The 16,829-nt window shown below is 43.6% G+C and overlaps 1 protein-coding gene across 6 annotated transcripts in view; it reads left to right on the top strand.

Moving 5' to 3' along the window:
- Positions 1–6,938: 6,938 nt before the first annotated feature.
- Positions 6,939–16,829, top strand: part of ANAPC4 (anaphase promoting complex subunit 4) — a 56,335-nt gene continuing 46,444 nt past the window's right edge. For 4 of the 6 annotated variants that reach the window (XM_023730235.1, XM_023730234.1, XM_023730238.1 and 1 more), the window contains exons 1-3: positions 6,939–7,043; positions 7,177–7,315; positions 12,706–12,811. In XM_023730235.1, coding sequence (XP_023586003.1) covers positions 7,187–7,315; positions 12,706–12,811 — 235 coding nt within the window. In that variant the 5' untranslated portion in view covers positions 6,939–7,043; positions 7,177–7,186. Of the gene's footprint in view, positions 7,044–7,073; positions 7,316–12,705; positions 12,812–16,829 lie in introns of those variants that run through there. The other 2 variants (XM_004375130.2, XM_023730237.1) reach the window with 2 other exon arrangements.

Below are 16,829 nucleotides of genomic sequence, written 5' to 3'. Positions count from 1 at the left end.
GTACTTTAGATGGAGGTTTACAGAACAAATAGTGTCTCATTAAACAGTTGGTACACATATTGTCCTATGATAATGGTTAACAACCCCACGACATGTCAACACTGTCCCTTCTCAACCCTGAGTTTCCTATCACCAGCTTTCCTGTCCCCTCCTGCCTTCTAGTCCTTGTCCCTGGACTGCTGTGCCTCATTAGTCCTGTTTTGTTTTATGGGGCTGTCCAATCCCCGGCTGAATGGTGAACCTCGAGAGTGACTTCACCACTGAGCTAAAAGAGTGTCTGGGGGCCATACTCTCGGGTTTTCTTCAGTCTCTGTCAGGCCAGTAAATCTAGTCTTTTTTTGTGAGTTAGAATTTTGTTCTACATCCTTCTGCAGCTCTGTCCAGGACCCTCTGTTGTGATCCTGGTCAAAGCAGTCAGTGGTGGTAGCGAGGCACCATCTAGCTATACTGGATTCAGTCTGGTGGCGGCCGTGGTAGCTGTGGTCCATTAGTCCTTTGGACTAATCTTGTATCCTGTTCTCTTCATTCTCCCTTGCTCCGGAAGGGGCGAGACCAGTGGAGTATCTTAGATGGCTGCTCACAGGCTTTTAAGATCCCAGACGCTACTCACCAAGGTAGACTGTAGAACATTGTCTTTATAAACTGTGTTATGCCAGTTGAGCTAGATGTACTCCGAGACCATGGTCACCACAGCCCTCAGTACCTCAGGGAGTTTGGATGTGTCTATGGAGCTTCCATGACCTTTCCTTGTACAAGTTGTGCTGGCTTCCCCAGTATCCACACTGTTCTTTTTGCTTGGAATGTTTCCCTCCATACAGCCATGTACTAAAATCTCATGCAGCTTTCAGGCCCCAGCTCAAGTCCTGTTCTCTCTTGGGAAGTCTTGCGTTGAGGCCCTGATGCAAACCAATACCTCCTTTGAACGCCTTAGCGTTCTGCACCACTTCTGTGGTACTTTTACGTATTACCTTGTAATTCTGTTTAAATATTTTACCAAATGATTTTAAGTTTCTTAATGTCAGTACGCTTTTTATACACTCTTATGTCTCTCTTGCACGTTATAGGTGCTCGGTAAAATTATTCTGAAGAATAGAATTTTCTAGAAGTTTTCAGATGGTAGGCATGCCTAAGATATGGAGAGGACTTGCTATTTTCTGTTTCCTCTGAGGACTGAAAAAAGGGAAAACAGATCTAAACAATTCTGGGAGGAATTTAGAGTCAATACAAGGACTATCCTAACACTGAGATTTTAAATGTTGGGATGTGCTGTGTGAGGAAGATTGATAGCATTATCTGGAAGTCTTTAAATTTACAATAATTCGGCTTCCTAGATTATTTTAAGAAAAACATTTAAGTTGATGTCTGGCCCCTTCCAAGTAAGTTATAAAATATGAGGCATCTGGGAGAAGTTTGACAAACTTTTAGATATAAAACCACAGCCTGCAAAAGGCTCTGGGGCGATGCCACCTCCTTCACAATGTCCTTGTTGTTCTCTCCAATGGAATAGCACATCTCTTGCCAGTGCAATAAAAATATAATGTGTGCTCGTGTGTGTTTTAATTTATACTTCTTTTAAGGTACTTAAAGCACGTCCCATATTAGAACGACTTTAGGTTCTTGTTTACTTCATTACAGATCAGAAGCTTGTTGATGGCAGGGGCCTTGTGGACATAATGGTGTTTGTTCATCAGTTCCTAGTGGTTCCTGGGGTTGCCCTTGCACCCAGTGACATCAGAGATAATCAGCTGCATCATCTATTATCTCAGTTACTCCAACCAACAACTCTGGGAAGAAGTCAGACAGGCTAACACATTTCTTCACACCAACACAATGCCCTCCAACTAGTAGGTGCTCATAAATACGGAGTGAGTGAGTAGAAATGCCTCAAAACGTCAACTGTGCTACTTGAATAGGAAGCTAACGCACTCAGAGTTGCCCAGGTAAGGAAAGCTTCCACAAAATGGAAAGGAAAATCCAGTTTCACTTATTTGATGCTATTTTAATTGGAACACTAGGACGTGTGTTAAGTTACTTGAGGGTCAGGTAAGAAGGTCTTCACCATAAAAAGATGATATGATCTCTACTATTTGATTTCAGGCGAGTTAGTGTAAATGTTAACTCAGCAAGACAGGGAAATAACAGCAAAAGTGAGCAAGCAGACCTGTGAGCTCTGAGAAGTGAATTTTATCCCATTACCTGGACAGTCAAAAGATTCTCAAACTGGTTAGTTGTTGTTATGGATTGAATTGTGTCTCCCCAAAATGTATGTCAACTTGCCTAGGCCATGATTCCTAGTATTGTGTGATTGTCCACCATTTTGTCATCTGATGTGATTTTCCTGTTGTAAATGCTACCTCTATGATGTTAATGAGGCAGGATTAGAGGCAGTTATGTTAATGAGGCAGGGCTCAATCCTTAAGATTAGGTTGTGTCTTGAGTCTGTCTCTTTTTGAGATATAAAAGAGAGAAGCAAGCAGAGAGACAGAGGGACGTCATGCCACCAAGAACCAAGAGCCAGGAGAATAGCGTGTCCTTTGGTCCCTGCACTGTGAAGCTCCTCCACCAGGGAAGATTGATGACAAGGACCTTCCCCCAGAGCCAACAGAGGGAGAAAGCCATCCCCTGGAGCTGGCAACCTGAGTTTGGACTTCTAGCCTCCTAGACTGTGAGAGAATAAATTTCTCTTTGTTAAAGCCACCCACTTGTGGTATTTCTGTTACAGCAGCACTAGGTAACTTATATAGTTGTTTAATACCACTGCAGATGAAACAAAGTAATCTCTAAGAAACAGCCCAAATAGGTGCACCTCAGTTTCTTCATCTGCAAATGTGGCAATGAGGAGTGAGAGCAAACTAGGGAAAGTCAGCCAAACATTCCACATGTTAAAAGAGAACAAAAGGAAACAAAAGTCCTGCCTGTTAACTAGTAATACATCATCCCAGTAAATCAAAGAAAAAAATCATCCCTGATCCTACCACCCAGAGAGAACCACTGTTAAAACTTTGGTGTTTATTCTTCCACAGATGGATTCTTACATAGATAGCTATACAGACAGACACACCCTAAATTTTCCCCCACAAATATGGAATTGTAAATTAATAATTCACGACTTTTTTTCCTCTTTTTTTAAAAATTGTGCTTTCCATGAAGGTTTACAGAACAAACTAGTTTTTCATTAAACAATTACTACACATATTGTTTTGTGGCATTGGTTGCCAACCCCACAACATGTCAATACTCTCCCCTTCTTGACCTTGGGTTCCCCATTACCAGCTTTCCTGTCCCCTCCTGCCTTCTAGTCCTTGCCCCTGGGCTGGTGTGCCCATTTAGTCTCATTTTGTTTTATGGGCCTGTCTAATCTTTGACTGAAGGGTGAATCTCAGAAGCAACTTCAGTACTCAGCTAAAAGGGTGTCCGGGGTTCATAATCAGGGGGTTTCTCCAGTCTCTGTCAGGCCAGTAAGTCTGGTCTTTTTGTGTGTGTGAGTGTGTGAGTTAGAATATTGTTGTACATATTTCTCCAGCTTTGTCCAGGACTCTCTATTGTGATCCCTGTCAGAGCAGTTGGTGATGGTAGCCGGGCACCATCTAGTTGTGCTAGATTCATCTGGTGGAGGTTGTGGTAGTTGTGGTCCATTAGTCGTTTGGACTAATCTTTCCCTTGTGTCTTTGGTTTTCTTCATTCTCTCTTGCTCCAGCTGGGTTGGGACCAGTGGAGTATGTTAGATGGCCTCTCAGAAGCTTTTAAGACCCCAGATGCCAGTCACCAAAGTAGGGTGTAGAATATTTTCTTTATAAACTATGTTATGCCAATTGAACTAGATGTTCCCCAAGACCATGGTCCCCATAGCTGTCAGCCCAGTAACAATTTACAATTTTTCATAAATATATTGTGAACCTCAATTTGTGCTTACAACAATAGTATTTTTCTCCAATGTGGATATGCCATATTTGTAAAAATGAATCTCCTATGGTTGGACACCTAAATTGTTGGCATTTTTTCACTATTATAAACAACTCTGATGAACATGCTTATAACCAAATCTTATTTCCTTAGGATAAATTGCTATACATACGAATACTGGATCTGTAACTCTTACTAGAACTTCTTCAAATTGGAATCCTATGAGTTAGTCTCTGAATTTCTTTCCCCAAACAGCAACTGAAGTGATTGTGAGAGACAAACAAAAGCACCAGGAATCAATACAATTTAGGCTCATTCTGCCAAGATGTGACTCTCCCAAGTGCTTTTTATAACTAACACCATTGTTCTTGGGTGCCACTAAGTTGATTTCGACTTATAGTGACCCCATGTGACAGAGTAGAACTGCCCCATAGGGTTTTCTAGGCTATAATCTTTACAGGAGCAGATCACGAGGTCTTTCTCCCTTGGAGCCACTGGGTGGGTTTGAACTGCCAACCTTTTAGTTAGCAGCCAAGCACTTAACCATTGCACCACCAGGGCTCCTTTAATTAACACTTCCCTTTGAGTAGTTGTGATTGGTTGTTGTATTGAACATTGTTGATTGCTTTGGCAGTATTGCTGGACTACTAACCAAAAGGTTGGTTCAAAGCCACCCAGAAGCACCTTGGAAGAAAGGCCTGGCAATCTGCTTCTGCCATAGCCACTTAAAATTATTTGCCATTTCCTAAACACATTTGGAACTTCTCATCTATGCAGCTTCTGGTGCCATAATGCATACTTTCTAAAAAATTTACACTCATCTCTTCTGTGAAGACTTCATATGCAGGTAGTTATACTCTCCTCTGTCTCCATTGCACTTTTTTGTACCTCTATTAACACTCCTTTTCATGTGTTGTATGAGGGTTCATACTCAGGAGAATTTCCAGGAAAATGGACATTCAATTTCCATGAGACTGTTTGGTGAACGGGCACTGGACCCCCACCATCCAGATTATCAATTATTGCCACCGAAAAAACATTAAATAACACCTGAAAATGCATTTCATGAATAACAAGGTATATTATCTTTTCTCACCTTAGAAACGTTGACTTTAGAAGAATTTTGATGACATCCTAATTTGCAGCAAAGGCAAGGGTTACAAAAACTCACCTCTGAGAGGGAACAGGGTAGGCATCAAGTCAAGAGTTAAGAACAGCGCCTGGCACAAAATAGCTGCTTGATGAATACTTGTTTCTTAATTAATCTATCTCTGTCACCTACTTCCCAGGGGCTAGAGCCAGAAAGGGGTATGCAGATGTTGCTTGTTGAAAGTCAAAGGTCCTGTAGCCTCTTTCTCCTTTGAATAAGTAAAAGAAGTTGGTTTTCTACCACAAATTTTAAGCTGAAGAATCACAATGATACTGTCACATTCTCTTAGCCCAAGCACAGCTGTGGGAACTATTGAACATGGAGACACACACACTTAATTAAATGTGTCCTTTATAAAGGATCACCAGAAGGGTCAGCATTTACATGTTCTCCAGGCTGGCCTGTGAGCCTTTGGGACCGAGCCCATGTCCCATGTATTTGTGTAGCCTCAAATTCTTTCACATAGTAGATGCTCAAATAGCTGTAGGGTAAATCCCGGATGAGCCCACAGAACCATTCATTGTGGGGGGCTACAACTATCAGTAGGAGCCCTAGTGGCACAGTGGTTAAGCACCTGGATGCTAACCTAAAGGTCAGAACCCACCCAGCAGCTCCTCTGGAGAAAGACTTGGCGATCTACTCGCATAAAGTTTAAACCTGAAAAAACCAAATCCATTGCCGTCGAGTCAGTTCCAACTCAGCGACCCTGTACGACAGAGTAGAACTGCCTCATTGGGTTTTCAAGGCTGTAATCTTTACAGAACAGACTGCCAAGTCTTTCTCCCACAGGGTGGCTGGTGGGTTGAACTGCTCACCTTTCAATTAGCAGCTGAGCACTTTAACCACTGTGCCACCAGGGCTCCTCTGTAAAAATTACAGCCTAGAAAATCCTATGGGGCAGTTCTCTGTCACATGGGATTGCTAGGAGTCGAAATCAACATGATGGCACACAACACCACAACTATCAATATGTTGTGAGGCTGAGGCTGAAATGGGATAAGGAATGAAGTATTACTTGCCTATATCAAGGACGTTCTAGAGCAGGGTCCTCACCTTTGCTGCACATTGGAATCACCTAGGAAGCTTTAGTAGATACCAGATCCAAACCAATCTGTTGCCCTCTGGTCGATTCTGACTCATAGCAACCCTATGTGTGTCTGAGTAGAACCTCAGGGTTTTCAATGGCTGTGAACTTTTGAAAATACACAATCTATGCCAGGACTTTCTTCCTAGGCACCTCTAGGTGGATTCAAACCACCAACCTTTCAGCTAGTAGTTGAGTACTTAACCATTTGGGCCACCTAGGGACCCCTACTGGGTCCTACCAAGTATTCATTCTCTTAATCCGTCTGGGGTGCTGCCTGGGCAAGGGGGATTTATGGAGCAGTGGTTAAGAGCTTGGCTGCTAACCAAAAAAGGTTGCCAGTTCGAATCCATTGAAACCCTATCGGGCATTTCTACCGTGTCCTATGGGGTCGCTATGAGGAGGAATCGACTTGATGGCAACGGGTTTGGTTTTGGTTTCAAGATACTTCTACTGTGCAACCAGGACTGAGAACCACTTGCTTATAGGTTGTCAAAGGAGGCTCTAGCTGGCCAGGCCCTAAAATTTACATTCCTTTTCTTCTTCCCGTTACGTCTAAGGCTTCAGCCGTTAACCTATGACTGGCGCTTTGCCCACAGAAGCGAACTTCCAGGAAAACCTAAAAGGCCTGCGGGCATGCGCGTGCGTGCACACGCATACAACATTACCCAACGCCCGCCTGCCCGCGCCTCCCCAGCCACCGCTCTCCGCGCCCGCGCCAGCGCCCCCGCGCTCTAGCCCGGCCCACCCCCTTCCTCTCGCGAGGAAGCCCCGGCGCCGGAAGTGGCCGGAGCGCGCGGCGGCGGCGGCGGCGGCGGCGGTGGGTGGCCTGGGGGCTTCTCAGCGCGTTGGCAGAGAGAGTCACGCTGCTGGCGACTTGTGGGCCGCCGAGGTGCAATCTCGCAGGTACCGCCGCGGTCAGGGCACCCTGCGGAGGTTCGGGGCCGAGGTGGCGCTTGCACCCAGCTCGGGCCGGGCAGCCGGGGGCTCGCCGGACCCACGGCGGCTGCTGCTGGCCTCAACTGGGGTGTCGTTGCAGGGCCGCCCTCATGTTGCGTTTTCCGACCTGTTTCCCGTCCTTCCGCGTGGTGGGAGAGAAGCAGCTGCCGCAGGAGATCATTTTCCTTGTCTGGTCTCCCAAGCGGGATCTCATTGCTTTAGCCAACACAGCGGGCGAGGTAAGTTTGCTGGCGGACAGCCCCCTGGAGCACGGCTTGCCCGCGGTGGGGGCCCATGTTTCCCGCCCGAGCCTCAGTTTCCTCTTCAGTAGACCCGGCAGACCACTTGCCCTACCCGGTCTCTTTTTCCCAGGACAGCTGTAAACTATTAAGTCAAAGTATAAAGGGCCGAGGAGTCCCTGCGTGGCCCAGGCGGTTCATCGCTGAGTACTAACCCAAAGGTTACTGGTTTAAACCCACCCAGAAGCACTTCGAAAGAAAGTCCTGGCAATCTGCTTCTGAAAGCCTTGAAAACTGTAGGGAGCAGGTCTCTGCATACATGGGGTCACCATGAGTTGGAATAGACTGGATGGCAACTAACAACAGCATAAAGGGCCGTATATATGAAAGGTTATTTATATTTGTATGTTTATTTTTGAAATTTTATAGCTAAAACAGCAGATTTCATATAACTTAACACAGTCGTACAGTTCTGCATCTCCAGATTGCCTTACTTATTAATTTGTTTGTTAAAGGGATATCTGTTAAAGCCCCATTGTATGTCATTCTTGATCTAAACAAAGTGGTAGATCCACCGACCATGCCTTATATTTCCTTACAGTTTACTAGCAGAAGAGAGGTGAGTTATAATTGTCAAAGTTTTAGCCACAAATGACCATGTAGCTGTCACAGGCTATGGTTTTAGAATTTACATTTTGTTGTCTAAGTTTTACGCTAGGGCTTGGATAGCCACCCTCCCATTAAAAATACCTTTAAATTGAATAAGGGAGTGATGCTCCACCATTTCCTACCAGAATGTGCATTAGTGTGTCATGTAGCATTTCTGATTCACATTACATTATGCTTCATGTAGTATAACCTGTTGTACCCAACTTTCTACTTAGAGTGCCTACTACCTGGCAGCCATCTTGTAAGGAAACCTTCATCTGTGTGCATCTTTCCTTCTCTGGCTTCTCGGTGGTTTTCTTGGTAGCTGACCGGCCCTGTGAGTCTTTTGTGTACAGCCAAGTTTGGAAACTAGGTGGTAAGGAAATTTAGCAACCTGTAAAACTGCATCATCATGTTGTCTGCCACAACCCATCACCAGGGTATTGGTGTCTTTTTTCTCAGGTCCCTTTAAGTGAATAATTTCTTTCATAAAGATCAGCACAAAGCTGGTCCCTATGAGGCAGAGGTTAAAGATGTCCCAAATGTCCAACTTTTCCAAACTGCTGTACCACTCCAAAACCAAAAAACCCACAGCTGTTGAGTCAATTCCAATTCATAGCAACCCTATAGGACAGAGTAGAACTGCCCCATAGGGTTTCCAAGGCTGTGATTTTTATGGAAGCAGACTGTTCCCCTCAGTGTTCGTCCTCCCGTCTTTGGGTTCGGTAATTTGCTGCAATGTCTCACAGAACTCACGAACCATACTTACAGTTAAGTGGTTTATTGGGTAATTAACAGGGTGAAACTCTGGATGGGGATCAACTTGGAAGTACCAGGAACAACAACTCAGGACACGGTTCCTGGATCAGGACAGCTTCTTCTCACCCTCTGTCACCAGGCCCTGCTTAAGGCCTTCAGCTGCCGGGCACTGCTGGGTGTCTTCTTGGGCAAGTGTTACACCTCTTAGCTCCGTGGGTTGGCAAGCCCCACTACAGCTGCTTGGTGTCAGTCTCCTGGTTCCTGCTCTCTTGCACTGCCGTCTAGCTTCTCTCACTATGTCTTCTGTGTTACAGCTCCTCTCGCTGTCTGCCCCTCTCCTGAGTCTCCCTTTAAGCCTAGCGGGATGGCAGAACTGACCAGTTCTCTCATTAGAGTTTCATACATCTTATTTGCATGGTCCCACCCCTATAAGCGTACCATGCACCTTATTTAGATTATTGGCAAGTTGTCCAATCCCCTTGGTGGGCCACAAGCACCTCATTTGCATAACCCCACCCAGTGATTTGATGGGAGTTACAAAGACTATAGCTAGAAGGGCCATATTAAGTAATTAACTACTCTGCAGCCTTTGTGAACTCTCCTTGTCTCTTTCCTATGCCAGGGTGCTTTGTAAGTCTGTCATGGTTCTAGGTAAGAATACAGATCATTCAATCACAGCAGTAGGGCGGATGGTAGAGAATAGGGGTATCAGTGTGTCATGGATTGAACTGTGTCCCCCAAAAATATCTGTCAACTTGGCTGGGTCATGATTCCCAGTATAGTATGATGGTGTACCATTTTGTAACCTGATGTGATTTCCTTATGTGTTGTAAACTCTATCACTATGATGTAATACAATGGATTGGCAGCAGTTTATACTTATGAGGTCTACAAGATTAGATAGTGTCTTAAGCCAATCTTTTTTGAGATATAAAAGAAACGAGCCGAGACACTTGGGGACCTCATACCACTAAGAAAGCAGAGCGCATCCTTTGGACTTGAGGTTCCTGTGCTGAGATGCTCCCAGACCAAGGGAGGACTGATGCATCACAAGGACTTTCCTCCAGAGTGGACAGAGAGAGAAAGCCTTCTCCTGGAGCTGATGCCTTGAATGTGGACTTGCAGCCCATAGACTGTGAGAGAATAAATTTCTCTTTGTTAAAAGCCATCCACTTGTGGTATTTCTGTTATAGCAGCACTAGATGACTAAGACACAGTGCAGTCAGGTGGGTGGGTGTGAGAGTGGACACTTGTTGCCTCCATTTTCTTAGTGAAGGAATGAGCAAGGGCAAGAATGGAGGAGGAAATGTTGGAAGTTAGAGGAGAGCAAAGTATGAAAAAGATGACAAGGCAAGTGGACTAGGAAAATCTCATAGGATTGCCAGTTAGCATTAAGAGCCACATGAGATTACTGGTATTGTAATTTGAGGGAGGGAGCAGTAGCGATTCAGTGATAGAATTCTTGCCTTCCACACAGGAGACCTGAGTTAGTTCCTAGCCAATGCACCTCATGCACAACCACCACCTGTCTGTCAATGGGAGCTTACCTGTTGATATGATGCTGAACAGATTTCAGTGAAGCTTCCAGACTGAGACTAGGAAGAAAGGCCTGGTGATCCACTTCTGAAAAAATCAGCCAGTAAAACCTTGTGGATCATAGTGATCTGATCCCATTGTACATGAAGTCACCATGAGTCAAGGCTGACTCGGCAGCTGACAACAACATCAGTTTGAGGGAAACCAGTGAGAATGGTTGTCTCTTCAGTTCTGTTCAGTTGTGTGGGTGCAGGCATGATTCGGTTTAACCAAGGTTGTTGTTTTGCAAGTATGACAAAGCAAGAGAGATGCAAGGAAGTTATACAGTGAAACCTGTGAGAGCTGGAACTCAACGGGACTGCCTTGTTTTTCTGGGTCTCGCAAGTTTCCCACCTTTGACAAGGTGCAGTCTTACCACTTTTCTGTTGCTTGTTTTAGTGGAAAATATTTGAGTTTTCCTTTTCTGACAGGTTCTGCCTTATGGACGTTCTGGCTTTCGCAGGTTTTACTGTATATGCAAGGGGAGTGATAGCAGTGATGAACCTGGATTCTAACCTGATTAAGGAGGGACGTGAGGACATGTGTGGATGAGTGACAGCAAATAGGTGGTGTGCTCAGTGGATTATTTGTCCTGGTAAGGTTGCAGAATTGGAGTTGGGTATTAGGAGTGAGCTGGAAAGATAGAAGTGGTTGGTGGAAAGGGGGAAGTTTAAAAACTTGATATTAGGGCGGCACTGCAGTTGTTGGTAATGACAAGGTTGAGGGTGTGACCTTGGGAGTGGCTGAGCTAAGACTGAAGAACGTGATCATTGGAGGAGGGGTAGTTGAGAACTGAAAAGCCTCACGTTGTGGATCTTGAAAAATCCCAAGAGGGATGATGAGTAGTGCTGGAAAGCATGAGTGAACCAGCGTCCATAGCTGTAACGAACGAGCTGAATGGCCAAGGGGTCTATAAATGATTGTAGTTAAGAGGGATAGTGGGTAGTATCTCGTCACCTTGCATGTGATTTAATGTTAGGGATTTTAGAGAAGAGAAGGAAAATGGTCCAGAAATGGCAGTGAGCGTCAAGGAAGACGCCCACTTCATCTCCTAGCCCAGCAGTACGGGGGCGTGGGATGCAGAACAGCCACCACATGAGAGGGCTGCAGGGACGCAGTGTCTTCAGCTGAAAGAATGAAGATACAGGGAATCCTGATGACATCTGACCAGGAATTCCAGAGGGCACAGAGAAAGGGCTTTAGAAAGAAGGACTGGTAGGAGTGGGCTCAGAAGAGAGAGCATCGAGGCTAGGGGATGAGTGATTCCTTAGGAGTCCTGAGTTCCCTTTGGTGACTGGTGTAACCAGGCCACTCTGGGTTGTGAGGTAAGTCAGGGAGTGGTGGTACAGCTGTGAGTATGGGGAACTAAGGTGGTGTGGGAGGCATGTTGAGCAGCACGTGCAGTTCTGAGGCTGTTAGTTTCAGTGGTTGTCTAGAGGCTGGAGTAGGGAGCATCTTATTTGAAGCTCAGGAACCCTTGTCGTATCATCTTGACCCTCTGAAGTGGGTATTCAGTATGTGCGGAAATGGAAACTTAGGATGGCTAAGTGACTTGTCCTCGTGGCGCAGTGGTTCAGAGCTGCGGCTGCTAACCAAAAAGTTGACTGTTTGAATCCACCAACCGCTCCTTGGAAACCCTATGGGGTGGTTCTACTCTGTCCTATAGGGTCCTGTTAGTCAGAATCGACTCAATGGCAGTGGGTTTTTTTGGTAAGTGACTTGTCTATCCCTAGGTGATGCCAACGGTTAACATGCTCAGCTCCTAACGGAAGGGTTGGAGGTTCAGATCTACTTCTGAAAAATCAGCCATTGAAAGTCCTGTGTAGCACAGTTCTACTCTGACACACGTGGGGTCACCAGAAGTTGGAATTGATACAATGGCAACTGGTACTCTTAAGTGACTTGTCTAAGATCCATGGCTAGTAAGTGACATAGCTGAAAATAGATGCCAAGTTGTCTGATTGCAAGTCTAGTGTTATTTGACTATATCATTGTTGTTAGGTGCCCTCGAATCAATTCTGACTCATAGCGACCCTGTGTGACAGTAGAAGCTTCCATAAAGATTTGACTATATTATAGCTACTTTTTTAGTGCTGTGTGTGTTCTTTCTTTCTTTGTTTGTCTCCTTCTTGGACAGTCGTCTTATTCCTTTCTAAAATGTAAGTCTCCTATTGCCATTACAGGTAGGACAATATATAGAGTACAGAGTTAAATTAGATCTTCTTGTTTCACCCATATCTTTCAAAATACCTTATGTTCATTCAGATACATGTCATTCTCTAGTTTCTTCAGATAACTAAATATTAAAGAAATGATCATTTAAAAACATTTTGTAGTGGGGATTTAGGTTTATTTTATTTTTGGAAATTGATTTTTTATTTTCTGCCATTATATCTGTTTTGTCATAGGTTTTACTTCATCGACTTGCAAGTTTTCACCGGGTTTGGAGTTTCCCGCCAAATGAAAATACAGGAAGGGAAGTGACCTGTCTGGCATGGAGACCAGATGGAAAACGTAATGATTGTCTTATAAAAAATACTTTTTTATTATTACCAAAGTTGTTGGTAAAGAAAGCTTATTTCCAGAAGTAATTTATTGTTCCTTTTATATACTAAAATTTGAAATACCAGTTTGAAGTCCTTGTTTTAGAAGGTTTAAATTTTTCTGATAGAACCCAGATTGATTGTTTTTTTTTAAATTTTTTTTTTTATTGTTGTATTTTAAATGAAGTTTACAATTCAAGTTAGTCTCTCATACAAAAATTCATACATACGTTGTTATGTGACCCTAATTGCTCTACCTATACTGTGACAGCACACTCCTCCTTTCCACCCCTGATTTCCCATGTCCATTCAACCAGCTCCTAACCCTCTCTGCCTTCCCATCTCGCCTCTGGATAGAAGCTGCCCCTTTGGTCTCTTGTATCTATTTGAGCTAAGAGGCACACTCCTCACGAGTATCACTTTATGCCCCACAGTCCAATCCCTGTCTGAATAGTTGGCTTTGGAAATTGTTTCAGTTCTGGGCTGATCCCACATTGATTCTGTCATCTTGTTTCTTAGCATTGATAACTGTAAAAGGAAGCCTGGCTTCTTGGCAAAGATAACTCTAAAATTATATCTGATGAAATATAAAAGATACTTTGGTTTTGTTCCTTCTTCTCTCTTGTCCTGCACCATTTGGTGCAACCTCCATGTGTTACTCACCAGTCAGTTCAGTGCCATCATGACCTTCCCTTCCTTCCCCCCAGGCCTCTCCCCACTGTATTTTTGCGCTAAACATTTTGCTCATGCATACTCATCTCTCTGTGCATGTCCATTTACCTCACCTAAAGAACTATCAGATCTGACCCCATTTCTTCCAGTTCTGTATGCTCTCTCCTTCTGGTGCCCTTTACGTTGTAGCTAGTTATGGCTCCAGTGACTGAACTCACTCTTTTTCCATGTGTTGTTTTTACAATGACAGCCGTTATTTCAACTGTTGTGCACATACAGTTGGTACAGTAAAATGTAAACCTATTACTGGTGATTTCAGAAAAAGAGCTGAGTTGTTTTTTGGTGTGTACTCATTGGTACAGTGGTTAAAGCACTTGGCTGCTAACCAAAAGATGGGCAGCTTGAACCCACCACCCGCTCCGCAGGAGAAAGATGTGGTGGTCTGCTTCCGTAAAGATTTACAGCCTTGGAAACCCTATGAGCCAGTTCTACTCTGTCATATAGGGTTGCTATGAGTCAGAATCAACTTGATGGCAGTGAGTTTGGTTTATACTCATTGCTTAACTTTTTTTCTAGACACATAAAGAAGTAAATAAAAATGCCCCGAAAGCCCATCACTTAGAGGTAACGACTGTTTCTAGTTTAGTGAAAGGCTTTCCAGACCTTTCCTGATAAAATATGTACATGAAGGGATATATGTGTACAATTTTATCAAAACAAGATAATTCGAGGCATGCTATTTTGTTAGTTTTTTTGGGCGGGGTGGGAGGTTCACGCTTTTTATGTCAATGTGTATAGATATACAGTATCAATGTGTAGTAATCAGGGTTTTTGAACTGGTTCAAACCGGTTCAGTCATGGCTGATGAAGCGAAACTGGAAGAGACCTGAATTTTTTAAATTTGGGTGATCCAGAACCATAACGGGAAGGGGAAAAATTACGAGTAGAAGCCCTGGAACGAGAGACTCGAGAGAGGTGTAGTGAGCCCTTTCCGGAGCTTGATGCATGAGATTGGATTATTGGCAGGACTGAGGAGAGCAACATGTATTCAAAGTGGCACAGTTGGCTGCCATCTTTGAACTGGACATCACTGTTTCTGACTGCAGAATTCGATGGATAACAGATTTGGTTGCTATGAAACACATATGCTACCCTTGTTTTCTAAGAGGGAGATTAAGTTTCTAGCAGGGCTTTGACCTGTAATTTTTCCCATTCCAGCTATGGTTCTGGGTCATCTAAATTTTAAAAATGCACGTTTCTTCCAGTGTCACCTCCCTGGCCATTATCAAACTGGAAAGAACTGGTTCGAAGCCCTGATAGTAATTAATGTGTAGTAGTCCATTTTATTTATGTATTGTAATTTACCCCTCATCTATCAGTTTATCTTACTGTGGTGGCTTGCATGTTGCTGTGATGCTGGAAGCTGTGCCACTGGTATTTCAAATACCAGCATGGTCACCCATGGTGGACAGGTTTCAGCAGAGCTTCCAGACTAAGACAGACTAGGAAGAAGGACCTGGCAATCTACTTCTGAAAAATTGGCCAGTGAAAACCTTATGAATAACAGTGAAACATTGTCTGATATAGTGCCAGAAGGTGAGCCCCTCAGGTTGGAAGGCACTCAAAATGCAAGTGGCAAAGAGCTACCTCCTCAAAGTAGAGTCATTCTTAATGTTATGGATGGAGTAAAGCTTTCAGGACCTTCATTTGCTTTTGGGGCATGACTCAGAATGAGAAGAAACAGAAGCAAACATCCATTAGTAATTGGAACATGGAATGTACGAAGTATGAGTATAGGAAAATTGGAAGCTGTCAAAAATTAAATAGAACGCTTGAAGATCAATATCCTAGGCATTAGTGAGCTGAAATGGACTGGTATGGACCATTTTGAATCAGACAACAATATGGCCTACTATGCTGGGATTTACAGATTGAAGAGGAACGGTGTCACATTCATTGTCACAAAGGACATTTCAAGATCTATACTGAAGTACAGCGCTGTCATTGATGGGATAATATTCATACATCTACAAGGAAGACCAGTTAATACAACTGTTAATCGAATTTACGCACCAACCACTAATGCCAAAAATGAAGAAATTGAAGAGTTTTACCAACTTCTGCAGTCTGAAATTGATCAAGCATGCAGTCAAGATTGGAATGCAAAAGTTGGAAACAAAGAAGGATCAGTAATTGGAAAATGTGATGGAAACAATGCATGATAGAATTTTGCAAGACCAATGACCTATTCATTGGAAATACCTTTTTTCAACAACATAAATGGTGACTCTACACTTGGACCTCACTGGATGGAATACGCAGGAATCAAATCAGCAACATTTGTGGAAAGAGACAATGGAGAAGCTCCATATCATCAGTAAGAACAAGGCCAGGGGCCGACTGCAGAACAGACCATCTGTTGCTCATGTGCAAGTTCCAGTTGAAGCTGAAGAAAATTAAAACAAGTCCACAAGATCCAAAATACAACCTTGAGTATGTGCCACCTGAATTTAGAGATGATCTGAAGAATAAATATGATGCATTGAACACTAATGACTGAAGACCAGATGAGTTACAGGATAACGTCAAGGGCATAATACATGAAGAAAGCAAGAGGTCATCGGAAAGATAGGAAAGAAAGAAAAGACCAAAATGGATGTCAGAAGAGACTCTGAAACTTAACTCTTGAACATAGAGTAGCTAAAATGAGTGGAAGAAATGATGAAGTAAGATTTCAAGGGGTGGCTCAAGAAGACAAAGAACAGTATTATAATGAAAATGTGCAAAGACCTAGGAAGACCAAAAGGGAAGAAAGTGCTTGACATTTCTTAAATGGAAAGAACTGAAGAAGAAATTTAAGCCTTGAGTTGCAGTATTTAAGGATTCTCTGGGCAAAATGTTGAACGATACAGGCAGCATCAAAACACTAAATAGACAGTAGATAAGTGGGTAAAGGGTAAGACAGTACACAGTACTGGGGAAGCCAGCACAGCTTGTTCAGGGTAAGGTCATGGAAACTCCATGAACAAATCCAAACTCCCTTAGGGACTGAATTGCTGGGCTGAGGGCTGTGGGGACCATGGTCTCAGGGAACATCTAGCTCAATTGGCATAACATAGTTTATAAAGAAAATGTTCTACATTCTACTTTGGTAAGTAGCGTCTGAGGTCTTAAAAGCCTGTGAGCTGCTATCTAAGGTACTCCACTAGTCTTACCCCTTCAGGAGCAAGGGGAAATGAAGAAAACTAAAGACACAAGGGAAAGATTAGTCCAAAGGACTAATAGACCACCACTACTATGGCCTCCACTGGACTGAG

The sequence above is a fragment of the Trichechus manatus genome, unplaced genomic scaffold (genome assembly GCF_000243295.1).
Source record: "Trichechus manatus latirostris isolate Lorelei unplaced genomic scaffold, TriManLat1.0 scaffold00034, whole genome shotgun sequence".
Taxonomy (NCBI): Eukaryota; Metazoa; Chordata; class Mammalia; order Sirenia; family Trichechidae; genus Trichechus; species Trichechus manatus.
The sequence above is the reverse complement of the archived record's forward strand: the minus strand, read 5'-3'. Positions and strand labels throughout refer to the sequence as shown.